General features: G+C 57.5%; 2 protein-coding genes across 9 annotated transcripts; one reads left to right on the top strand and one right to left on the bottom strand.

Moving 5' to 3' along the window:
• The first annotated feature begins 1,012 nt into the window (after nucleotides 1–1,012).
• On the top strand, nucleotides 1,013–18,082 carry POMT1 (protein O-mannosyltransferase 1). Of its 5 annotated transcripts, none has more exons than XM_027966253.3 (20): nucleotides 1,013–1,151; nucleotides 1,804–1,959; nucleotides 3,059–3,165; nucleotides 3,544–3,594; nucleotides 4,132–4,278; nucleotides 4,995–5,106; nucleotides 5,440–5,505; nucleotides 5,592–5,685; nucleotides 6,005–6,160; nucleotides 6,518–6,648; nucleotides 6,944–7,039; nucleotides 10,557–10,649; nucleotides 12,316–12,412; nucleotides 13,726–13,818; nucleotides 14,032–14,152; nucleotides 14,423–14,520; nucleotides 15,026–15,139; nucleotides 15,802–15,928; nucleotides 16,662–16,839; nucleotides 17,329–18,082. In XM_027966253.3, the coding sequence occupies exons 2-20, from the start codon at nucleotides 1,838–1,840 to the stop codon at nucleotides 17,501–17,503; spliced, it is 2,178 nt and encodes a 725-aa protein (XP_027822054.1). In that variant the 5' UTR covers nucleotides 1,013–1,151; nucleotides 1,804–1,837; the 3' UTR covers nucleotides 17,504–18,082. The 5 variants fall into 5 exon arrangements, with proteins under 5 accessions (XP_027822054.1, XP_027822055.1, XP_027822056.1 ...); XM_027966254.3 differs by having other exon boundaries at nucleotides 1,013–1,200; XM_027966255.3 differs by lacking the exon at nucleotides 1,013–1,151 and adding an exon at nucleotides 1,376–1,484.
• On the bottom strand, nucleotides 18,079–23,507 carry UCK1 (uridine-cytidine kinase 1). 4 transcript variants are annotated; one of them, XM_027966258.3, is made up of 7 exons: nucleotides 23,323–23,507; nucleotides 22,774–22,961; nucleotides 21,854–21,950; nucleotides 21,550–21,692; nucleotides 21,250–21,458; nucleotides 19,745–19,793; nucleotides 18,079–19,283 (listed from the first exon to the last, which is right to left on the bottom strand). In XM_027966258.3, the coding sequence occupies exons 2-7, from the start codon at nucleotides 22,910–22,912 to the stop codon at nucleotides 19,102–19,104; spliced, it is 819 nt and encodes a 272-aa protein (XP_027822059.1). In that variant the 5' UTR covers nucleotides 22,913–22,961; nucleotides 23,323–23,507; the 3' UTR covers nucleotides 18,079–19,101. The 4 variants fall into 4 exon arrangements, 3 of the variants coding, with proteins under 3 accessions (XP_027822059.1, XP_027822057.1, XP_027822058.1); XM_027966256.3 differs by having other exon boundaries at nucleotides 22,774–22,933; XM_027966257.3 differs by having other exon boundaries at nucleotides 21,364–21,458; nucleotides 22,774–22,933.
• Nucleotides 23,508–24,173: the final 666 nt, after the last annotated feature.

The raw sequence follows: 24,173 nt of genomic DNA, 5'->3' as shown, positions 1-24,173 counted from the left end.
GATGCAGAGGCCATGGGAGCGTTCAGTACAATGCCTGGCCCCAGATAAGGATGTAGGAAACTTATATCCAGTAAGTTTAACCCTTTCCAAAAAGAAACCCTGGGCAGGCGTGGCCCCTGGGTTCCCTGCTCCTGGGAACCGGCAATTCACATCTGCAGGAGCCTGGCTGTGAGGGAGGGGGTGGGGGGGCAACAGGCAGGAGGCCCTGGGTCCTCAGGACCAGACGGCCCCTACTTTGAGAGCCCAGCCCCACTCCTCTGGGTCCCAGGACGCCCTCTGGCTGCAAGCAGGTGAGCCTGCGCTCCCTCCCTCTACACAGCTGGGGTGAGTCACCTGCGCTACCACCTAATGCTGGGTGACGGGGGGAAGGCAGGAAAGAATCGTAATTCCTTATTGGACTTGCAGTATCCTTCCATGCAGTTTAGTCGCTAGGTCGTGTCCGACTCTGCGACCCCATGGACTGTAGCCCACCAGGCTCCTTTGTCCATGGGATTTCCCAGGCAAGAATACTGGAGTGGGTTCCCATTTCTTTCTCCAGGGAATCTTCCCCACCCAAGGGATCGAATCGCCTCTCCTGCATTGGCAGGCCGGGTTCTTTACCGCTGAGGCACCAGGAAAGCCCGTCAGGAGTACTGACTCCCAGATAAACGAAGGTGGACTGAAGAGCAGGGCTGCTTTCCTGCCCGTTAATCGTCGGGTCATTCCCTTGACCGGAAGACGCCTTGTCCCGCTGCAGAGCAGGCTCGGAGGGCCCCCATGGGCCGGAGGGTGGGGGGCACCGCCGGGGATGAGCCTCCGCCTCACACCGATCGAAATGCCGATATGTTCGCACTGTGTCGTTTAACAGATGTAGCCATGTGTCTCGTGGCGCAAAGGAACCTAGACTCCCCAGCCGGGAGACTGATAGCCCTCCGGGATGTCACGCATTCTTGGAGCGCCGATCTCGGCTCGCCCAGTGCGCATGCGCGCTGCACCCTCGCTGCCCCGGCAGGCCCCGCAGACGCGGCGAGTCGAGCGTCGAGCGGACCAGTGGGCAGCAAAGAGTGCCGAGCGGCCTCACCCCCTACCAACGGTCGGCCTAGCGGCGCACCCCCGCCCCAGGCAGGTCTGAGGCGCAGGGAGCGGCTCTGCGGGGACCTGAAGAAACAGCAGTACGTTTGTGGCGCCGGGGGCCAGAGCCCAGTCGGGCCCCCCGGGCAGGTGAAACTCTCGGGAGAGAAGCGGAGTGCCGGGCAGAGGAGAGGGGCTCCCAGGGCGGACAGGGTCCCTGGAGAGAAGGTGGTGCCCTGGGCCGACGTAGCAGGAGGGAAGCTTGTCGCCCTGAGGACAGAAGGGGGCCGCCGCAGGCCAGAGGCGGCGTTGCTGTGAGAACGCGGGGGAGGGTGGCCCCCACGGCACCTGCAGCCTCCAGAGAAAAGTGGACCCGAGGGATGGGGGGAGCCTCGGGAAAGAAACAGGGTGCCCGGTGTACACGCGCCCTCGAGGTGAGAAAGGGGGCGCGACGGGAGGGCGGCCCTTGGCGCAGACGGGGAGGCTCTGAGGCTCTGGGGTGGGGGACGGACGGAGGTCAGCGGCTGTCAGCCGGCCGCACTGCCCAGGTGGGCAGGGGCCCCGGGGTCCAACGCTGTCACTGACCCGAAGGGCTCCGCGGGTGGTGCTGGAGTGAGGGACTCTTCAGTCCTGAGGTGGCCACCTCACCGCGTGTGACTGCTTGTGAAAGAGAGTCCTGATGTCACAGCCGCCTCCTAGCCTTCGAGGGAGCCACCGGTGCTCTTGGTGACAGCTTTTCCTCTGCTTTTCCAGGGCATCCTCCTCCCCCGGCCTGCTTTTCTGCAAGATGTTGGGGTTCTTGCAGCACCCTGTGATGGTGACCGCTGAGGTAAACTTGAATATGGTAGCTCTGACCGCGATGGGATTGCTGAGCCGACTCTGGCAGCTTGCCTATCCAAGGGCCGTGGTGTAAGTCAAGCAACTTGATTCTGGGGGCCTCCAGAAGGAACTGTAATTTTTTTCAGTGCATTGATGGCTGGAAGTGCCTTTTTGAGCCCCATAAAATGGGAGAGCCAACTTCTGGGCTTCCTTGGTGATGGATGCCTTGGCTGTTAGAGGAGAGACCAGCTGGTCCCCAGGACAGCCCCTGCAGAGTCCACCTGTTCAGTCTTGCCCCGTAGGTCAGTAGTAGGTGTAGTATCCATGATGAGTGACCTTTGACAGTCCAGAGAGTGGAGGGCAGAAGACTGAGGAATTTGGAAGCGAGTCCTCGCTGATGGTAAAGTGTGTTCTTTGTCATAATGAGAAATTGTTATTATTAAAGGGCTGTTAATGATGTGATTAATATATGTGTTTCTTTTCACTTAACTTTTTATTATGGAAAGCATCAAACATATACAGAAGTACAGAGAATGATATGTTAGTCACCCAGTTGCAACAGTTACCAGCTCATAGCCAATTCCCTCCCTGCAGTGGATTTTTTTGAAGCACATCATAGACACTATATTTCATTCATTAAACGATTTAGTATCGATTTAGATCAGGATTCTTGAAAATCACAGGGTCACAGTAGCATCATCATGCCTAAGAAACTGACAGCAGTTCCTCCGTGTCAGCAAACGTCCCTGATTATCTGAAAGGGGTTTGCTGCAGTTGGCGCCTCTCCCTTTTACACCTGCGACTGTTTTGTTGGGTCACCAGCTCTTATTCTGACTCTCACCTGCAGACACGCAGGTGGACAGCCAGATCAGCTTTGTGTCCAGTAGGCCTTTGGTAGACTGGCTCATGGTACACCCTAACCTACACACAGGGAGAGAAGTAGAATCTGTGTCAGGAAAGCCTCCTGAATGCCCAACTTGCAGGGGGGCGTTTTCCCTCCTGTCCTTGTGGATATGTGGTGCTGCACACGTGTCTTCATATTCAGGGACGCCATGCACTTGGAGCAAAGATTCCAGCCTTGACTGGTCACTCTCCAGAGTCATTTGGAAGCAAAGGTGTACGTTGACCCTCGCACCTTTTGTGCACAGTTAGGATCTCTAGCTGAACATAACGTGGGTTTGCTTTACAGTTTTGATGAAGTGTATTACGGGCAGTACATCTCGTTCTACATGAAGCGGATCTTCTTTTTGGATGGCAGTGGACCACCGTTTGGCCACATGCTTTTGGCCTTGGGAGGTAGGATTTCTTAGTAAGAGATGTGGCTCTTTAACACTTAAACATGGAAGTTCATGAGGGCAGAAGCGGTGTCTTATTTATTTATCTGTTTGGGGGTGTCCTGGGTCTTCGTTGCTTTGCACCAGCTCTCTCTGATTGTGCCAAGGGGGGCTAGTCTTCATTGTGGCACACGGGCTTCTCACTGCAGAGGCTTCTTGTTTCAGAGCACAGGCTCTACGGTGCACAGGCTTCAGTAGTTGCCACACATAGACACACTGGCTTAGTTGCTCCGTGGGTCTTATTCTTTTCTTTATCATTGTTCGCCTGTTGCCTGCTGCAGTTTGGTGCTTCAGAAGTATTTACTGAACAGGATAGTTATTGATTCATCTTTTGTTTTAGGTTATTTAGGAGGATTCGATGGTAACTTTCTGTGGAACAGAATTGGAGCAGGTAAAATATCATTGTCATCTTCCTTATTAATGTGCACGTTTTAGAATTGAGAGGAAGCAGCTATCCTAGAGATTAACAACTACAGCTTATTCATCTGAATCCAGGGTGTGATAAATAGCTTGGGTACAAGTGAAAGACTTTCAAAAAGTCCAGTAAATTCCTTAGTGCTTGTCATAAGTGTGTTGCCCTTGGTCTTTGGTACACATAGCATGCTGTACATGGCATCTGTGCATACCACTGTGTGTGGCAAGTACCTTTTGTACATATACATGTGTTGCCACAGTGTTTTTGGAAACAGATTGGGTAAATCTGTAAATAAGCGTTAACTCATTTCAGAGTCCTCAGGTTCCCGTACTTACTGAGAACCGGCACTCGACCATATGAAGCCGAGGCCCACACACTCGGTCCCTGATGAGACTCAGCCTTGCAGACTTGCGCTGTGGTCCGTGGGCATGTGCGCCATGTGAGAACATGTGGCGGTGTAGGGAGGGGGGTATGTGTCTCATGCGCTCAGCCCCTCTGTGCTCGCTCTTCCAGAATACAGCAGCAACGTGCCCGTGTGGTCCCTGCGCCTGCTGCCGGCCCTCTCGGGGGCCCTGTCGGTGCCCATGGCCTATGAGATCGTGCGGGAGCTCGGCTTCTCTCACTGTGCTGCCACGGGTGCCGCTCTGCTGGTGTTGATCGGTGAGGCCCAGGCGTCCCCCTGCTCCGGGGGGCCAGGGCAACCCCAGCGCTGATCTCTGTCTCTGTGGCCCAGGAGGGCTTGGGGTTCAGTGGGTGTGCCCCCTCCCATGTCTGCTACTCGCAGGACAGAAGGAAGCGTGTCCAGGGTGTCCAGATCAGACTCTGGCAGTCACCCCACTCCCAGGACGGGGGTTGTGCATAGGTCTGTGTGTTCAGACTGTGATGTTGTGGAGGGGCAGCCAACATGTAGCGGGGCTGCCCAAATGATGCTGCTATGTATGCACCCCCACCCCTGGACCATCGCCCCTGGCAACCCAGTCTGTCCTTGAATGAGAACCTCCCCCACGCCCCACCCCTCTTGACCAGTGGAGACAGATTCAGGAATGAGTGGGTATTCCTCAGAGTGGACTCTCTCAGCCCAAGTCTGTGAACAAATGAAGTTAAGTCAGATGGAAACAAACCAGAATTCATGTCTGTTGAGTGACAACCCTAACTGGGGCCCATGCCCGCAGAGTGTTAGAATGTCCAGGCACCCTGCAGAGTTGGTATTTCTCCTGCAGATGAGGAAAACGAAGGTTCAGGAGGGCCAGTAGCTTCCAGCCAGGTCGAGCCCCCACTTCCCACCTCCAGATTCTGGGACGTTTGGCAAGGACCCTTTTTTGTGGACATTCACCCTTGCTCCCCGACACCTGATGCCCGTGTCCTTTTCCCAACAGAGAACGCTCTCATCACTCAGTCAAGGTTAATGCTTTTGGAATCAGTGCTGATATTTTTCAATCTGTTGGCCGTGCTATCTTACCTGAAGTTCTCCAACTCCCAGAAACACAGGTATGGAGAATGAGACAGAGGAGTCTGGGGGCTTGTCCACCTGAGCAGGTCTGATACCCTTCCACGGGGGACAGCTGCCCCAGGCACCTCCACTGGCTCTTGGCTCCTGTCTTCATAAATAATTCTCATCTCTCTATAATGTAAACTACGTGGAAACATCTTCTGACCCAAAGGAGAAGTTATATCAAGAGGACTGCTCTTCGGGGAGATGAGAAATCTTTCCCTTGTACCTGGAGCTCGGCGTAGCCAGCTGAGATGTCTGAGGCTGTGCCTTCTCTGGCCTTCGGGGGAAACGTTCCAAGGCCTCAGCTCTGCTTCTGTGCTTTGCTCCAGGCCCTTCTCCCCAAGATGGTGGTTTTGGTTGGTGCTGACGGGCGTGGCCTGCTCCTGTGCAGTTGGGTGAGTCTGGTGCACTGGGTCTGAGGCGGCAGCCACTGCCTCCACGTGTGTCTCGTCTTGACTTCCTCTTCATCCTGTGTCTTTAGCATCAAGTACGTGGGTGTGTTCACATACTTGCTGGTGCTCGGGGTTGCTGCTGTCCACGCCTGGCACGTGATAGGAGACCAGACGCTGTCAAACGTAGGTGCTGATGCCAAGGGGTGGGGCCGGGCTGGCCTGGGGACAGGGCTGAGGGGGGCAAGGCTGGGGGATCAGGGGTGGGGTGGGGCTGGTGGGGATCAAGGGTGTAGGTCTGGGGTAGGAGTGAGGCTGATCCTGGGGGAGCAGGAGGCGGGGCTGGGGTGGGGGTGGAGCTGAGGGCAGGGCAGAGATATGGTGGGGTCGGGGGTGAGGCAGGGCTGGCTGTCGGGGCAGGGAGCAGGATGAGAACCCTGAAAGGAGGACTGGCCTAGGGCCACCTTCCCCCGGGTGGGGTGATGTCCCCTCCGTCCTCTGGCAGGTCCGTGTGCTCTGCCACCTGCTCGCGCGAGCGGCGGCTCTGGTGGTGCTCCCGATCCTTGTGTACCTGCTGTTCTTCTACATCCACCTGCTGCTGCTCTACCGCTCTGGGCCCCACGACCAGATCATGTCCAGTGCCTTCCAGGCCAGCTTGGAGGTAAAAGTGCCATCCTAGAAAGAAGGCCACACTAGACTCAGGGTTTTCTTAACGTAAACTGCCCCAGGCGAGCATCAGAGGGAAAACCAAATCGGGGAAGTGAGGCATGTCTTCACTCTCTCTACACTAATTCTGAATGTGCTAGTGGCGTGGGAGGGGATGAGGGGTCCGCGTCCCCAGAGGCTGCCTCTAGTCATTGGGAATATGTAAGGTGCCAATATTATGTCATACTTGACCATAGCTGATGGTGACTATGGCCCGGATGTGGGGAGGGGCTGTCAAAGGGGCTGGCTTGGGAGTCACGTGTGTGCTCTCTCTCTCTCTCCCTCACTGGCCGACCCTGTGCTCCTGTTTCAGGGCGGGCTGGCAAGGGTCACGCAAGGTCAGCCCCTGGAGGTGGCCTTTGGTTCCCAGGTCACCCTGAAGAATGTCTTTGGCCAACCTGTGCCCTGCTGGCTTCACTCTCACCAGAGCACCTACCCTATGATGTAAGTAAGGAAAGTCATGTTTTCAATCCAGAGATTATAACATGTTTTGGGACTTTTTTTTTTTTCTTCACATTTTTGCTGTTACCAGCTTTCACTTCATGTGAAGGAGTTTGTGAGATAAAAGAAATGGAGCTCTCGGACCCTGGTGTCACTGAGTCTCGTTATATACCATCGATGGGGGGACCAGCCCCTCTGGGATGGAAACATATCTGACACCTCGCTGGGTGGTGCCTGTAGGGACCTGGGGGAGGGCGTGGGCCCCCGGCACCCCACCCACAGTTGCACCTTCTTGCAGATATGAGAACGGCCGTGGCAGCTCCCACCAGCAGCAGGTGACCTGCTACCCCTTCAAGGACGTCAACAACTGGTGGATTGTCAAGGACCCCGGGAGGTGAGTACAGGTTAGGGGACAGCTTGGCCTCAGTTGCTGGCCGCCTCGTAGCTTCGGGACCAAGTCTGTGCCAAGAAGCCCACGGTCAGGGACATAGCAGTGTTCCTAGCAGGTACAATACAGTTCAGTTCAGTTCAGTCGCTCAGTCGTGTCCGACTCTTTGTGACCCCATGGACTGCAGATGCCAAGCCTTCCTGTCCATCACCAACTCCGGGAGTTTACTCACATTCATGTCCATTGAGTTGTTGATGCCGTCCAACCATCTTGTCCTCTGTTGTCTCGTTCTCCACCCACCTGCAATCTTTCCCAGCATTAGGGTCTTTTCAAATGAGTCAGTTCTTTGCATCAGGTGGCCAGAGTATTGGAGTTTCAGCTTCAACATCAGTCCTTCCAATGAATACCCAGGACTGATTTCCTTTAGGATGGACTGGTTGGATCTCCTTGCAGTCCAAGGGACTCTCAAGAGTCTTCTCCAACACCATAGTTCAAAAGCATCTTTTTGGGGCTTAGCTTTCTTTATGGTCCAACTCTCATATCCATACATGACTACTGGAAAACCATAGCCTTGACTAGACGGACCTTTGTTGGCAAAGTAATGTCTCTGCTTTTTAACATACTATCTAGATTGGTCATAACTTTTCTTCCAAGGAGTAAGTGTCTTTTAATTTCATGGCTGTAGTCACCATCTGCAGTGATTTGGGAGCCCTAAAAAGAAAAATCTGCCACTGTTTCCACTGTTTCCCCATCTATTTGCCATGAAGTAATGGGACCAGATGCCGTGATCTTCGTTTTCTGAATGTTGAGCTTTAAGCCAACTTTTTCACTCTCCTCTTTCACTTTCATCAAGAGGCTTTTAGTTCCTCTTCACTTTCTGCCATAAGCGTGGTGTCATCTGCATATCTGCGGTTATTGATATTTCTCCTGGGAATCTTGATTCCAGCTTGTGTTTCTTCCAGCCCAGCGTTTCTCATGATGTACTCTGCATAGAAATTAAACAAGCAGGGTGACAATATACAGCCTTGACATACTCCTTTTCCTATTTGGAACTAGTCTGTTGTTTCATGTCCAGTTCTAACTGTTGCTTCCTGACCTGCATACAGGTTTCTCAAGAGGCAGGTGAGGTGGTCTGGTATTCATTCACATCTTTCAGAATTTTCCACAGTTTGTTGTGGTCCACACAGTCAAAGGCATGGTCAATAACCCAGAAGTACATGTTTTTCTGGAACTCTCTTGCTTTTTCTTTGATCCAGTGGATGTTGGCAATTTGATCTCTGGTTCCTCTGGCTTTTCAAAAACCAGCTTGAACATCTGGAAGTTCACAGTTCACATACTGTTGAAGCCTGGCTTGGAGAATTTTGAGCATTACTTTACTAGTGTGTGAGATGAGTGCAATTGTGCGGTAGTTTGAGCATTCTTTGGCATTGCCTTTCTTTGGGATTGGAATGAATACTGACCTTTTCCAGTCCTGTGGCCACTGCTGAGTTTTCCAGATTTGCTGGCATATTGAGTGCAGCACTTTCACCGCATCATCTTTTAGGATTTGAAATGGCTCAACTGGAATTCCATCACCTCTGCTAGCTTTGTTTGTAGTGATGCTTCCTAAGGCCCACTTGACTTCACATTCCAAGATATCTGACTCTAGGTGAGTGATCACACCATCGTGATTATCTGGGTCATGAAGATCTTTTTTTGTACAGTTCTTCTGTGTATTCTTGCCACCTATTAATATCTTCTGCTTCTGTTAGGTCCATACCATTTCTGTCCTTTGTTGAGCCCACCTTTGCATGAAACATTCCCTTGGTATCTCTAATTTTCTTGAAGAGATCTCTAGTCTTTCTCATTCTATTGTTTTCCTCTATTTGCGCTGATCACTGAGGAAGGCTTTCTATTTCTTCTTGCTATTTTTTGGAACTCTGCATTCAAATGGGTATATCTGTCCTTTTCTCCTTTGTTTTTCGCTTCTCTTCTTTTCACAGCTATTTGTAATGCCTCCTCAGACAGTCATTTTGCTTTTTTGCATTTCTTTTTCTTGGCGATAGTCTTGATCCCTGTCTCCTGTATAATGTCACGAACCTCCGTCCATAGTTCATTGGGCACTCTATCTATCAGATCTAGTCCCTTAAATCTATTTCTCACTCCCACTGTATAATCGTAAGGGATTTGATTTAGGTCATACCTGAATGATCTAGTGGTTTCTCCCACTTTCTTCAGTTTAAGTCTGAATTTGGCAATAACCAGTTCATGATCTGAGCCATGCCGTGTAGGGCCACCCAAAACGGACGGGTCATGCTGGAGAGTTCTGACAAAATGTGGTCCTCTGGAGAAGGGAATGGAAAACCACTTCAGTATTTTTGCCTTGAGAACCCCATGAACAGTATGAAAAGGCAAAAGATAGGACATTGAAAGATGAACTCCTCAGGTCGGTAGGTGCCCAATATGCTACTGGAGAAAAGTGAAGAAAGAAATAACTCCAGAAAGAATGAAGAGACAGAGCCAAAGCTAAAACAACACCGAGTTGTGGTTGTAACTGGTGATGGAAGCAAGGTCCGATGCTGTAAAGAGCAATATTGCATTGGAACGTGGAATGTTAGCTCCATGAATCAAGGCAAATTCGAAGTGGTCAAACAGGAGATAGCAAGAGTGAATGTTGACATTTTAGGAATCACCGATCTAAAATGGACTGGAATGGGTGAATTTAACTCAGATGACCATTATATCTACTACTGTGGGCAAGAATCCCCTAGAGGAAATGGAGTAGCCATCATAGTCAACAAAAGAGTCCAAAATGTGGTACAAATAAAAGAGTCTGAAATGCAGTATTTGGATGCAATCTCAAAAACGACAGAATGATCTCTGTTCATTTCCAAAGCAAACCATTCAATATCACGGTAATTCAAGTCTGTGGCCCAACCACCAATGCTGAAGAAGCTGAATTTGAACAGTTCTATGAAGACCTACAAGACCTTGTAGAACTAACACCCAAAAAAGATGTCCTTTTCATGTTAGGGGACTGGAATGCAAAACTAGGAAGTCAAGAAACACCTGGAGTAACAGGCAAATTTGGCCTTGGAGTACAGAATGAGGCAGGGCAAAGGCTAATAGAGTTTTGCCAAGAGAACGCACTGGTCATGGCAAACACCCTCTTCCAACAACACAAGAGAAGACTCTTCACATGGACATCACCAGATGGCCAACACTGAAATAAGATTGATTATATTCTTTGCAGCCAAAGATGGAGAAGCTCTAAACAGTCAGCAAAAACAAGACCTGGAGCTGACTGTGGCTCAGATCACGAACTTCTTATTGCCAAATTCAGACTCAAATTGAAGTACAGCACAGCTGCGGTCAATGTGATGATGACAAAGGGGGCCATGCCAGGAAGCGTGGAAAGTGACCTGAAGTTTCAGAAAAGAGTTAAATAAAACGTTCCTCATATGAGGAACATGCTGATGGGGTGGCTGTGAGACTCCACAGAGCCTGAGCAAGGACCCCCGAATCCAGCCGTGCTCTCTTCCAGGCACCAGCTGGTGGTGAACAACCCCCCGAGGCCCGTGCGGCACGGCGACGTTGTGCAGCTGGTACACGGCATGACCACCCGCCTCCTCAACACGTGAGTCCCTGCTGCTGCTCAGAGCGGGCGTGCCTGCGTTACCACCTCAGGTCCTGCTCTGTAGTAGGTGTCGAGGGCGGGGAGGGGAGACCTCAGTGATGGCGTGCGGGCTGGGAAGGGGAGTGCCACCCAGAGTGAAGTGTGGGGCGCCCTGGCAGATGGCGGCACCTGCTGAAAGGAGAAGCAAATTCAAGAAGGCTGTGAGCTGGGGGACAGAGCCAGGACCCCTACCTGGCCTGACCTCTGGGCCACCTCTGCTGTCCTTCCACCCGGCCTCTCGGGTCATCTACATGGCCTCAGGGACCCCGCCCTCCCCCCTTGGACATCTGGGCTCTCCACGCCGCGTCCGCCTTGTCCTCTCCCCCTTCTGCCGTCCCTGGGTCGGGAAATCCACGGGGCTCCAGTCCTTCCTGCCCTCACTCCTAGTCCTGCTGGGAATCACCCGCCCTCTGCACATGGCAGGCACCGCTCCCTCTGAAAACTCACACTTGACCAACCTCACGTCTCTGCCAGGAGCCTCCAGGGATGCCCAGCGTGACTGTCACACTCAGAGTAGCTCCCCACTCTCCCCTGGCTGCCCCCCCCGGGGCCTACCCACTGACTCCCTGGTAGACTTCACGCCAGGCACCCTAGCCCCCCGCTGCCCCCAGAATGACCCCATGCAGCCTCGCTGGGGCCTTTGCTCACTCTGCCTAGAATGCTTTTCAGCTCAGACCCCACTGCCATCCCCACCATGCCCCACGCTTTCACTTTTTTAAAGAATGATTTTATTCATTTATACTTTTGGCCGCACCAGGTCTTCACTGCTGCCTGCAGGCTGCTCTCTAGCTGGGGTGCTTGGGCTTCTCTTTCGGCGACTGCTCTTGTTTCGGAGCACTGGCTCCAGAGCTCAGGCTCCGGCAGCGGTGCTGCGCGGGCTCCATAGTTGCAGTTCCCGGGCTCTAGAGCACGGGCTCAGTTGCCCTGCAGCAGGTGGGACCTTCCTGGAGCAGGGATAGAGCCCGTGTCTCCTGCATTGGCACACAGATTCTTTACCACTGAGCCACAAGGAAAGCCCCCATGCAGTCACTTCATTCAGGGGTCAGCTGAAATCTCCCTGCACCAAAAGCATTTCTTACGCACTGTGCCCGCCGGGGTCAGTGTTGTTTGTGACACTCACAGGGCCTGCAGTCATATCTGACTTTTCCAGGGTCGTGAGGGCCTCTTCCTTACTGCTCACTGCGGGTCCTCCCCTGATGTGGTCCCGCACAAAGTCCGATCCGGCATGGTTTCCCTGAAAGTAAACAAGGGGAACTGACGTCCCTGGGCACTTGTTTTCCAACAGTCTTCTTGGTGCCCCCGCCATTTCCATGACCTGGCATTAGGGAGCCCCCAGTGTCCAGGCTGTGCTCTCAGCTTGGTTTATCCTCTGCAGAGGGGATGGTGAGCCCGTGGTTTAGATGGACATCCCCCTACTTCCCCATCATGTGCGTCCCTGGAGGCATGGTCACTGCAGGGCCTCTGCCCTCCATGAGGGATTTAGCGCCCTGGGGAATGGCAGCCGAGGTGCTTGAAGGTTGAACTGGCTTTGTTTCCTGAGAAAAAGTGCTTTTTTTCTCCTTGAAGAAAAGCGAGTGCCTTTCATGAGAGCTTCAGTTGCCCCCAGCAGCGCTGTTTGGTTTTCCAGGCATGACGTCGCAGCCCCCCTGAGCCCCCACGCGCAGGAGGTCTCCTGCTATGTTGACTACAACATCTCCATGCCCCCCCAGAACCTCTGGCGGCTGGTGAGTCCCCGGCCATCTCGAGCATGGGCATCACGGCCCTTTCCGAACAGTGCTCTGGAACAAGTGACCCCCTGCTCTACAGAAAGGGGGAGCTAGGGGATTTTCTTGTGTCCAGGAAGGAGCTGCGGGATGGTGGGTGGGTATTGAAGTGCTGCAGGGAGGAGGCCCCTCCCACAGTCAGCTCAGACCAGCTGCCTGGACACACCTGGAGCCTCTTTGATCAACCCTCGCCCGGGGACAGGCAGGGCCATGGAGGAGTGGGGGCAGTTTCTGGCACTGCCCCCCTGGGCCCTGGGCCCTACGGCGGGCTCTTCAGGGTGGCACACTGTGTCCTGGGCCAGGCTGCAGGAGGGAAGTTCCATGGCTGGGCTGCTGGACCATCTGAAGTCAGGGTCGTGAGTGCAAAACGCAGTAGCAGGGCTGTGATCGCACTGGGCTTAACTTCTGGGAGAGGCGCGCCTCACTTCAGCCTCCATACCCGCTCCCTCGTAGCACCAGCCCCTCAATAGGTGTGAGGTGAAGCCAGGGGCCGTGAAGGCCACCTCTGTGTTCGTGCCCAGTGGGGCCCAGGCGCTGGGTGCCGCACACGGGTGCTCCATGTGTCTGCCTCTGTCCTTCCCCTGAGCCTGCTCTGATGTGGTTGTCGCCCCAGGTCCTTGTCCCCAGGGTTGTCCTGAAGGTCCTGCCTGCTCCCCTCTCTGGTGAGGCCCATCACTGACCCCTTCTCTGCTCCTCAGCCCCTTTCAGCCCTACCTGCCCGTTTCCAGGACTTGAAGCTCCATGATGGGCAGAGAGGATGGCCAACCGGAGGGTGTGGCCTCCTTGTCCTGCTCCTGCTCAGCCCCTCTGGTGTTGGCTTGTCAGTAGCCACAGGACCTCCCGGGGTCGTGCCAGGCACCCGCCAAGCTCTTCCAGTGTCAGCTCTTTATTCCCTATCCCCAGGAGCCCCCTCTCAGGGTGGAGTCTCGCGGGGACAGTCTCTGACCTTCCTCTGCACTGTCCTCATGTTTGGCCTGAGGTCTCAGGGAGCAGGCATCACAGAAGCTCAGGGAGGAGCACCATCCTTAAATCCCCACTGGAAAGGCTATCCGCATCTGGGGGAGGGTGGTGTCCCCACCCCCACCCCCAGCACCTTGCACAGACCTCTGGAATAAAGTTGATAGCACTGTCTGGGATCAGCCGTGTCAGCTTCCCTTGGGGGACTGTCCCCTTGTATCAGACCAAGCTAGTCTCACCGTGGTGACTAGTCTTCATCTTTACATTTAAGGAAATCTGAAAAAGAGTGAACTAATGGCCTAGATCTGCTTTTACAGGACATCGTGAACAGGGAGTCAGACACGGATGTCTGGAAGACCATCTTGTCAGAGGTCCGCTTTGTGCACGTGAACACCTCGGCCATCCTCAAGGTCAGCGACCGCCTCCCCGGTCCTGCCCAGAGGGACAGACTGAAGGGGGGCCATGGGGGGTTGAGGGGTCTCTGTAACTGCTCAGAACTGAACCCTGGCGTGAAGCTCCCTGAAGGAGAGCCGCTGCCCTTGTGGGTGACCTGGGGTGGGCTCCCCCAAGCTGGGCAGGCCCGGGCCCTCCATCATGATCCCCCCACCATCTTGCTTTGCCAGCTGAGTGGAGTGCCCCTCCCGGACTGGGGCTTTCGGCAGCTGGAAGTGGTGGGGGAGAAGCTGTTTCGGGGCTACCACGAGAGCACTGTGTGGAATGTGGAGGAGCATCGCTACGGCAGGAGTGAGCGTGCGGCTCTGGGGGCGGGACAGCCCGCGGGCTCCAGGCCCTACTGTGGACCCTCCCCTTCCCCCGGCACCCCCTCCCGAGTGGGCGAGGGGGACAGTGCCACCGGAAGGCAGGGCAAGGAGAGCTTTTGACTGGAGAGACGGCCGGGCGGGTGGGGGACCGCGGACCGTGTCCTGCGGGTTCTTTGGAAAGCAGCAGCGGCTGCCGTGGGCGGCTCCCTGACTGGGTTCTGCTTGCGTCCTCCGGTCCCCGTGTGCCTGCCAGGCCAGGAGCAGAAGGAGAGGGAGCTGGAGCTGCACTCCCCGACCCAGGTGGACATCAGCAGGAACCTCAGCTTCATGGCCAGATTCTCCGAGCTACAGGTGACAGGCAGATGGATGGGCAGCTGACCTTGCCCCTCGCCGGGAGGGCCACATGATCTATCCAGCATCAGCATTCAAACTGGGACCTGCCTTGGTAGGGAGGGCCGTTGCCCTCTGTCCTCTCCATGTCGTGCCTGGCACCGTCAGCCCCCGGCCCCCCTGCTGTGTGGCTTTGCTGGCAGTAACCGTCAGGAGCCAAGGAGACATGCAGGAGTATGGCACTGCTCCCAGGTCAGGTCGACATGGCACAGCCGCAGGGAAGTCGGAACTGGGCACTTAGCGTCCCCAGTGTCAAGGCACCCTTACCGCCCCATCCCATCCCTTAATCTACAAACTGGAACCCGGGAAAGGCGCCTCCTAGGCTGCCTCTGCGGGTGACCTGAGTGAACTTGAGGCTGGACCCCCCATGAAAGGGGCAGTGGTTTACTCCGCCCCCTGGCAGATCCCTTCGCTGTGAAGGGCATCTGGCTGTCCGGTGACTCCTGGTGGCCTCTGTTGTCTGCAGTGGCGGATGCTGACAGTGAGAAGTGACGATTCGGAACACAAGTACAGCTCCACGCCACTGGACTGGGTCATGCTGGACACCAACATCGCTTACTGGCTGCACCCCAGGACCAGTGTAAGCACAGTGTCTGCGGGCAGTCAGCCCATGCCCGAGGCCTGTGATGTTAAGAGTAGCCATTGCATCCGCCCAAGCCCCGGCCTTCCTGCGCCGTCCTGACAAAAGCCAAGGGCTTGCTGTTCTCCGAGTGCTCTGGCAGCACGGGGCCCAAGCTCCCCTGAGGTGCCAAGGGGTCAGGTCCCCACGCGTCCGCAGGGAGGGATACCCGGCTTTGCTGCTGCCATGGTGGCGCGTGGTTCCCCTTGCCCAGCCGACATGGTTTTTAAAACGATCCCACTTGATTCCCCTCCTGGCACCTGGTATCCAGGCCGGTCAGTGCTCTGCTTCCCTGTCCAGTGTGTCTTCACCTGGCAGGGCAAACGCAGCACGTGGTCGGTACCTGGTAGTGACTTAAGCTAGGGGGTGCACCCCCTTTTCCCCTGCGGATGTGGGAGGCTGTGGCTTGCTGAGAAGCGGGCACTGAGGACCTTCTGCATCAGCGCCCCTGTCCCCCTCCTTGTGAGCCGCTCTCCTGTCCAGAAACAACCCCATCCACTCCCGGCTCTGATTCCACTTACAGAGCCGAGCACCTTCACACGTCCGTCCTGGCCGCAAGGGCCAAGTGTGGGCAGCGCCCGCGCCTGCCCCAAGCCACACCAACCGGCCTCTCCCTCCCACAGGCGCAGATCCACCTGCTCGGGAACGTTGTAATCTGGGCCTCAGCCAGCCTTGCCACCCTGGCGTACGCCCTGCTGTTTGTCTGGTATCTGCTCAGACGCAGAAGGAGAGTCTGCGACCTCCCCGAGGGTCTGTGCCGCGGCCCACGTGCCTTTCACGCCCCGTCCCTCTGGTTTGGGCCAGAGCTCCGTGTGCTTAGGGCTACATCAGCAAGTGTGGCCTTGGGCCACCTCTGTGTTTCTGCCCCGAGGGCACTTGTCTCTTCCCCAGAGACAGGATGCCACCCTCCAGTCCCCATGCCACCTTCAAGGCTTCTCCAGGGCCATGCAGGTGTCGGGCCTGAACTGCTCCCTGACCCCAGCACCCCTGGAAGTGGCTGATGGGACAGAGCTGCTAGGAGGCACTTGGGGGCGGGTGGTTTGCAAGAACAGAACCTCCCTTAAAACCGTTCTGATACAGGAAAGGAGCCAACGCCTGGGGTGGGCCCCAGAGGCCGCCAGGGGCGGGGATGCACCCTCTCTGGGCTCAGCTGAGCTGGTCATTCTGTCCACTAGTCCCGGCTCCTGGGCGGGTGCACAGTGCAGGCCTGCCCCGCCCCCTGAGGAGTGAGACCAGAGACCCGCGGGGAATCAGGAGTGAGCTGGGCCTGGCCCAGGGCTGGCGCGTCTCAGGACTGGGACGGCAGGGGCAGCAGGAAGTCCAGGAGGTTCTTAGACCACAGTCTGCTCTTCCAGAGACGGTGGAGGGGCTGGGATAGGAGACAGAAAGCAGGGGCCGCGAGTTCACGGGCTCGCGTGTGGATGACAAAGTGAGCCTGCCCGGCGGCAGGGAGCCTCCCGGCTCAAGATGGCCTTCCCTGCAGACCGCTGGCTGCGCTGGGTGCTGGCTGGGGCTCTGTGCGCTGGGGGCTGGGCCGTGAACTACCTGCCTTTCTTCCTGATGGAGAAGACGCTCTTCCTCTACCACTACCTGCCGGCGCTCACCTTCCAGATCCTGCTGCTGCCCGTGGTCCTGGAGCATGTCAGTGACCACCTGTGCAGGTACTGGGCCTTGGCAGCCACGCGCCCTGGGTCAGGGGGATGGGGTTCAGGGGGAGTCATGAATGGTGATTGCAGCGTGGTGTGGACAGGGTTAGCCAGAAGAGGCACTAGCAAGGCTCCTGGGGTTCTGAGCACAAAGCTAAGGCTGCTGGGAGGTGAAACCAGGGGATACACACGGAAGGACCTTTGGCCTAGAGGAACAAAGAAAGGAAAGGGGGGCGCGTGGTGCCCAGCAGATACACCGGGGGGCCTGTAAACCAGAGCGGGTCCTGGAGGCTGGGCCCGGGGCAGCTCAGGAGGGAGGTTCTGTGCTCCCACTGCTGTGACGGAGCAGGAGTGTGGAGTTCAGGAAGCAGAGCGAGTGAGGAGGGGCGCCGAGGGGGTCAGGCCGGACTTGACGAGGGCTGACACTCTGGCTGGGGTGCCGAGGGGACCTTGCGGTGGAAAGGGCCAGCCCCCCGCCCACCATACTCTGCTCCGGGCTGGCAGGTCCCAGCTCCAGAGGAGCCTCTTCACGGCCCTGGTCGTGGCATGGTTCACCTCCGCCTGTCACGTGTCGAACATGCTGCGCCCGCTGACCTACGGGGACAGGCCGCTGTCACCCAGTGAGCTCAAGGCCCTTCGCTGGAAAGACAGCTGGGACATCCTGATCCGGAGATACTAGTGGGACACGGACTCACCGGCAAGCGGCAGGGCTGGGGCGGGACAAGGTCTTAGACGGGCGTGTTTCCTGCGGGCAGGCAGAGGGGCTCTGAGCTTGGTGGACATGGTCTTGGCTGGGATTCTGCCTTGGTCTCATTGAAGAAATGGCCCTCCAACAGGCACCTTGTTTTCAGCAAAGTCTGTTTCCCCTGATCATAAAGAGCACCTCCTCACAGCCGCCTCATAAGGCCCACGCACTCACTCAGTGTGGAGCTGCTGGGTGGGGCGCACAACAGCCGAGCAAAGGCAGGGAGGGGCTGGTTCTAGTCGACCCAGACAAGGCCCAGTCTTGCTCCGAGGCCGGTGGTGGGCTCAACCCGGGCCCCTGCTCCTGACCTAGGGAGGCCCCGGGGACTCCCCCTCACGGTTCAGTGGCCTGTGAGACCTCGAACGCCAGCCCAAGGGTGCTGGGGAGGCCAGCTGTGACTCCTCTTGCTGACCCAACCCCCACCCAGAGCCTGCTGTGTGTAGCCTATCATCCACACATTTCCTGGTCCTGATTCTGCTTTTATGTAATTAAAAAGGGACAAACTGGCATTCACATTTGGTGTTATTTATTGGTTGTCTCTCCAAAAAGAACAGTAAACTTGACAAAACCGTCAGTCATCAGGAACCAGCCCTCGAGCTCAGCCAAGCTCACCCAACGTCCCTGTGTAACTAGTTAGTACTCGAAAGCTGGCGGCAAAGGGAAGGGACCACTTTTACAGTAACAGCTGCCACATGGAATGGGGCACAAACCAGGGCAAGACCACTAGTGTCTGGTCACTAGGCAAGCACAGGGCCACTGTGGGCCACAGCATCTGCTCCTGCTTCCTGATCCACACACACCTTGGCCATGGGCGACACTAAGAAAGGCCTGTCCAGATGGCAGCCTGGGCTCCGGGGTGCCAAGCAGGACACTGCTTGCAGGAAAGCAGGCCACTGCTTGCAGGAAAGCAGGCAGGGCTGGGCCAGGGGGACCCCATCTGTGTGTTTGGTGCTGGTTAAGGAAAAGTTTGCTCCCCAGGGCTCCCTCCTGGCTCTGCCTTTGGGGCACAGGCCAAAAGGAAGGACGCCTCTCTGTGGCTCCTTGCGTACCAGATCAGTGTGTACCAGGACCACGACCCACTGGTGGGTCATGAAGTTGGGTTACTAGGTCACAGCGAGCATGGTGGTAGGAAACCAGAGTAAACAGAAAATGTGGTTGTATAACAAGTAAAACGGAAGAGGGTTATCTTCAAACTTGTGTTCCAGTTACACGTGAGTGAACCAGGTCACACTAGTCTCTTGCCGGGGGTTCACCGTCAAAATCACGGCGACCAGGCTGTTCTCCCAAACATGGGCCTCGCGTACCACACGTTCTGTGGCCCTTTCTCAGCAGCAAAGAGCGCTTCCAGCCCCCGTGACGTGAGGAAGCGGGAGAGGAGGTCAGGGCCACCGGCAGAGAACCTGTCATACCGCCTGGATGACTCGTCCAGGTCTCCCGAGTTAGCCGAGACCCTGACAGCGCCCCGTCCGTGGCCGCATGTTTTGGGGCAGGCGGGCCTCTCTGGGCCCGCCGGGCGCTGAGCAGCCCGCTCCTCAGTGGGGCCTGCTGCTGGACTCAAGGTGCGAGCGCTTGCCCGAGGCCAGCACCCCGGGGTGCTCCCCCGGCTCTGGGAATGTCCTCTTGTGGCTGCGCCCGTTGGCCCCCGCGCGGTGCCACTTGCAGATGTCGCCGTTGAGGATGTCCTGGATGTGCTGCACGATGAGGTTGATGGCCACTGCAGGGTCACACGGGCGGGGTCAGCTGCCCGCCCGCCCAGCCGCCACCCACCACCACCCTCAAGGCACACGCTGCCCTCCACAGGCATCCGCCCGCCACCGAGCCTCAGCAGGTAGACCAGTGCCCGCTGGGGCTGGGCACAGTAAAATCGACCTGGCGTGGTGGCGCGGGTTTCTGTTAACTAACCCTGGGTGTGATACTTCCTGCCAACAAGGGCCTCCCTGTCAAGCAGTCCTCCGTGTATTTTTTTCCCACACCACCTTTACTGAAACTTAATTGACGTCATACACTATGTCACCTTAAGGTGTAAAACATGTTGCGTGTTCTAAGTGTGTTGTGAACCTCTGCCACACATGTACGTGGACGGGCCTCACCCCGCAGCGGCATCTCAGTAACCTGGACGGGCCGGGCCTGCCGCATGGCCCTGGTGGGGGAGTGTGGCACAGGCCTGCTTCTTACCCATGTTGTCAACGCCTCGAGGAATGATCACGTCTGCGTACTTCTTTGTCTACAAGGCAAGAAAAGGAGGGTCTTGTGAGATGCTTTGGGCGTGCCTGGGCCTAGATGCGGGGCGCACGCGCAGGCCACCTTGAAGGGTGAGGAGGCGGGGGCAGGGGCTCAGGTGAGAGGCCACGAGCCCAGAAGCGAGGAAAGCTGACCCGAAGCAGCGGGAAGGGATGGCGCGCGACTGCCGGCTTCTGGAGACGCTTGTCTCTGAGAGCACCGCCGTCAGGGCCAGTGGTCTGCGCTGACCGCTGGGTGCTCTGGGCCGGCTGAGGTGGGGCACCCTCCCAGTGCACAGGGTGTGGAACCCTGCGAGAGCAGGGCTGCACCCCAGGCAGGAAGTCGCAGGACCTGCTCCCCTTCCTGCTTCGCCTCCCCTCTGCTCCCACACCGAGTAGCCCACTCCTGTCTGGCACTATGGTGCCGCCAAGGAGGGACCCCCAAGTGCTGCTGGTGGGGGAGGGGGGCTCACAGACGGCTGAGCACCGCCGGTGTGTGGGCCTGGGCCAAGGAGGCCTGTCCCAAGAGATGAGCCTCGGGGGCGGAGGGGAACAGGGACAGACTGGGTCCCAGGGCAGCCGTGTCTGCAGGCAGAGGAGACCCAAGGCTGAACTCCCACGGGGCTGGGCCACTCTGCTGGGCTGTGGGGGCAGGCGAGGGCGACCAGCAGAGGGCTGAGAAAGGTCCTAGCGACCAGGACACGGGCAGCTCTGTCACCTCGCCGAGGCTCCCCGTGAAGGCGGGGAGGGACTGGCTGAGCACACTTCTGCCTCCATCCGGGGGCACCCGATCACACCTAGTGTCCAGAGCTTCACGGTAAACCACCTACTTTTCAAAAGTGTCTTTCTGGGGATAAGAGACTGCGGAACAGTCAATTTCCTAATCATTTTCTAGAAACTCCAAGACCATGAATGTAAAACAAAACGTTTTCATGAACTAGCAAAGACAGAACTCCTTTGTCCCATTTATCTAAAGCAGGAATCCTGCTTCTAATTCCTCTGTACCTCACTTTACCCTTTGGGAAACGATACTGTGAAATTTCCCTTTGAATCTCTCCGCCATCCTATCCAGTGAGAGAGGCGAAAGGGAGAAGACAGACGGCCGCACACAGTGAATCCCTCCTCGACACACCAGCTGGACCTCCCTCCACCCCCGAGACACACAGTGTGGAGGAAGTCTGCAAGCACCTACTGTGCGCCAGACAGCACTTTGGCAGCCAACAGACAGAGATCCCTGCCCCCACGGAGGCCCCCTGCTCCCGTTCAGAAGGGCTGGGGGGAAGGAGAGGCACAGTGTGGGCAGTGGATGAGCAGTGCCCCGGACAGATGCAGACGAGGGCCCGGGGGGAGCTGACGCCGGTGTACGGGGTGAAGCCTGGTGCGGGGAGGAGGGGTGCGAGGGACAAAGGACCCATTCCCAGCTGAGACTACTCCCTGGGACTGCAGGAACGAGAGGCTAACTTCTCCACGTATACAGCAGACCGCGTCCGTCCACGACTCGGCTCTCAGAATGGGCACCAGGGGGCCTTCTGACAAGGGGGGAAAGGAGGTCCCTGGGCAAGTGGAAGGCGGTACCGGCAGGCAGAACTCCTCGAAGGCCGGCTTGACAAACGTGGTGTATTGCGTCAGGATCTGCTCCAGGTCCCGGCCCCGCTGCACATCCCGGAGAACTGCAGTGATAGGAGAGAGCAGGGGCCTGCACACGCCAGGGGGGCCTGGGGCCAGCCTGGCCAGGGGCAGAGGGGCCCGCATCCGCCTTACCTCTCCGAGATAGCCTGACGTCGGAGTCAGTGTCCACAAAGAGGCGCAGATGGAACATGTCCCGGATCTCCTGACTGTAGAAGACCAGAATGCCCTCAAACAGGACCACGTCTGCAGGGTAGACCACCGTGGTCTCCGCAAGCCTGCGGGACAGGCCAGGGGAGAAGCCTGCCATCAGCATCAGACCCTGGGCATGGATAAGGGGGGCTGTCCCAGGAACCAGTGGGGCACAGCCCCAGGGCAGGAGGGGTGTCCTCACCAGCCCCCCAGACACAGCCCTCTCCTCCCAGAACCACGCGCTTACCTTGAGTGGGTCACAAAATCATAGGTAGGGACCTCGACCGTTTTGCCCTCCACGATGTTTTTCAGAGTCCTGTGCATCAAATCGTTATCAAAAGCATCTGCAGGGGTGGAACAAAAAACAGGGCAAGTCTTTATGCTGAGAACTTGCTCGGCCCTGGGGTCTGCTGGGTGCGAGTGCTGCCAACGACCCTAAGGAATGTCTGGCCCGGAGGAGCCCCCACGGCTTCCATCAGCAGGGCCCTCTGCAAACCACAGGCTGGACCTGTCCTCGCTGCCCTGGGGCAGTGCCACCGCCTGGGCTGCTGTCCCACCCACAAGTCTGAACACACGGATCTCCCGATCAGCCAGTTCCGGGAGGTAGGTGAGCTAGGCGTCTTGCTTCTAGTTCTGGGAAATAACACAGGCTAATGCTCCTCGGACCTTCTTCCCATGTGTCCCCTGGAAAGGAATGAAGACGGGAGCCAGCCACTGGGTGGAATCGTCTACTAGCAGCAGGGAGGGGCAGCATGGCTATCCCCCTCACCCATCTCCTCTCCACCCGTTCCCCTGGCCAAGGCCTCTGGTTCTCATTCACCCAGTGCTGGCCTCTCGAGGACTCTGCCCCAGTGGAAACGGTCTGCATAGCAGGCCCCTGATAGCAAGAAGGCGTTTAGTTTTCTCCACTACCACAACTGTTGCAGAGCAGTGGGCCTGAAGGCCCTTCTGAGCTGCAGACTCCCTGACCGGCTCCAACTGATGGAGCCTGGAGCTCCTGCAGGGTCCAGAGTGCACAGGAGAGACCCCGGGCTTAACCCCAATCTGCTCCACAGAGGTTTAGCCAGGGACCACCTGGGGCCTCTTCACCATCCACGGCCAACTCTGGATCCAGTCTCCACAGTCCGCCCTTCTCCCTCACTCTCTCCCCACCTTCAGAGCCTCTACCTGGGTGGTCGAAGTTGTACTGTCCTTTTAAAGCCTTGGCCTTCTGCTCCGCAGTCAGGACCTTATAGAACCTGTCTTGGCTCAAGATGACCAGCTTGCGCTGCCGGTGATCCACTTCATTCTGTCCCAGCAGCTCCATGATCTTCTCGCATACAGTGGACTGGGAAACACACAAACAGGAGCCCCGCCTGGAGACGCCCACCCGGGCGCATCAGCTCCCGAGCGGCCCCCGGGTCAGCGGCTGCGCCTGGCGGGGAGGGCGCTGGGGTGCACCAGCAGGGGCAACGCGGACCCGGAGGCCACGAGCGGCCAGGCCAGCCGGGAGCTTGCGGGGGTGCCCCGGGGTCCAGCAACCCGCTCCCCGCCTGGCCCGCCGCGGCCCCAGCCCCTCCGCCCCCGGCCCTGTCCACGCCCGGGAGATGGGTGGGGGGCACCTCGAGGCAGCTAGAAGCGGGGGTCTCCCTCTGGAATGAGGCCCGACAGGCCGCGCGGAGACCCGGGGGCGCCCAGGGTGACTCGCAGGCCCCGCCGCGCAGCCCAGCCCTTTACCTTGCCGCTCGCGGTGCCGCCGCTCACGCCGATCAAGAAGGGCCGCTGGTGAGGGCGGTCCGCCTCGGGCCCGGCGCCCTCGCAGTCGCCGCCTCCAGCCGAAGCCATCTCCGGCGTTGCTCGACCGCATCTGACTCCCGGCTCCCGCCGCCGCCGCCGCCGCGCAAAGGTCGGAGACGCCCCCCGCCCGGGGCTCCACTTCCGGGAGGCACGCGGCCCGGCAGGGGGCGGGGCGGCGGGCGCGGGGCACGGCGGGAGTTGTAGTCCTGGTTGGTGGCTGAGGGTGCTGCGCATGCGTGGGCCTGGCCGGGCCCTTCCGCTGGGCCTGGAAGGCCGCCTAGGGAGCTGGATCGTTTGCCGCGATGCTGGGTTGTTTTTTATTATTTGCTGCAAAAGCCAAAAGCCAGTCGGTTTCGCAACTGGCTACAGTAGTCTCTAGATGTCGGGCGGCCTCCGAGAAGGTTCCTTCTGCCCGCACCTCCGCGATGCCTTGGGTGGCGGTGGGAGGCGTCGGAATGATCTCCAGGGCCGCAAGGTCGGGGTCGGGTGCTTGGGCATAGAGGCGGGTCGGACTCCTGAGCCCCGTGACCCGAACTGGAAACTAGAACCTGTCCTGCAGCCTCGTGTGCAGTCACCCAAGAGCACGCTGTCACCTCCGCACCGGCCCCAGTGGTCAGCCCTTGCCTCCAGCGCGTGGGTCTAGTCCTCTTGCCTGGGCACGGGCTTAGCCCTGCTCCTGTTGACCTCCATGCCAGCCGAGCCTCCACGTTACCCCTCCCTCCTCGAGTTTCTTAACACGACCCTGAGCCTTCAGTGGTCCCCCACTGCCTCTGGCCAGCAAGTTCCTGATC

This window comes from Ovis aries, chromosome 3 (genome assembly GCF_016772045.2).
Source record: "Ovis aries strain OAR_USU_Benz2616 breed Rambouillet chromosome 3, ARS-UI_Ramb_v3.0, whole genome shotgun sequence".
NCBI lineage: Eukaryota > Metazoa > Chordata > Mammalia > Artiodactyla > Bovidae > Ovis > Ovis aries.
The sequence above is the reverse complement of the archived record's forward strand: the minus strand, read 5'-3'. Positions and strand labels throughout refer to the sequence as shown.

Bases quoted from the DNA above. Each gene is read 5' to 3' on its own strand.
- POMT1 (XM_027966253.3), top strand. From the start codon at position 1,838: ATGTTGGGGTTCTTGCAGCACCCTGTGATGGTGACCGCTGAGGTAAAC. The intron at 3,595-4,131 runs GTAAAATATCAT...TCGCTCTTCCAG, and splicing joins GTGGAACAGAATTGGAGCAG to AATACAGCAGCAACGTGCCC. The intron at 5,107-5,439 runs GTATGGAGAATG...GCTTTGCTCCAG, and splicing joins TCCAACTCCCAGAAACACAG to GCCCTTCTCCCCAAGATGGT.
- UCK1 (XM_027966256.3), bottom strand. From the start codon at position 23,430: ATGGCTTCGGCTGGAGGCGGCGACTGCGAGGGCGCCGGGCCCGAGGCG. The intron at 21,693-21,853 runs GTAAGCGCGTGG...CCTGTCCCGCAG, and splicing joins GATTTTGTGACCCACTCAAG to GCTTGCGGAGACCACGGTGG. The intron at 21,459-21,549 runs GTAAGGCGGATG...CTATCACTGCAG, and splicing joins CGTCAGGCTATCTCGGAGAG to TTCTCCGGGATGTGCAGCGG.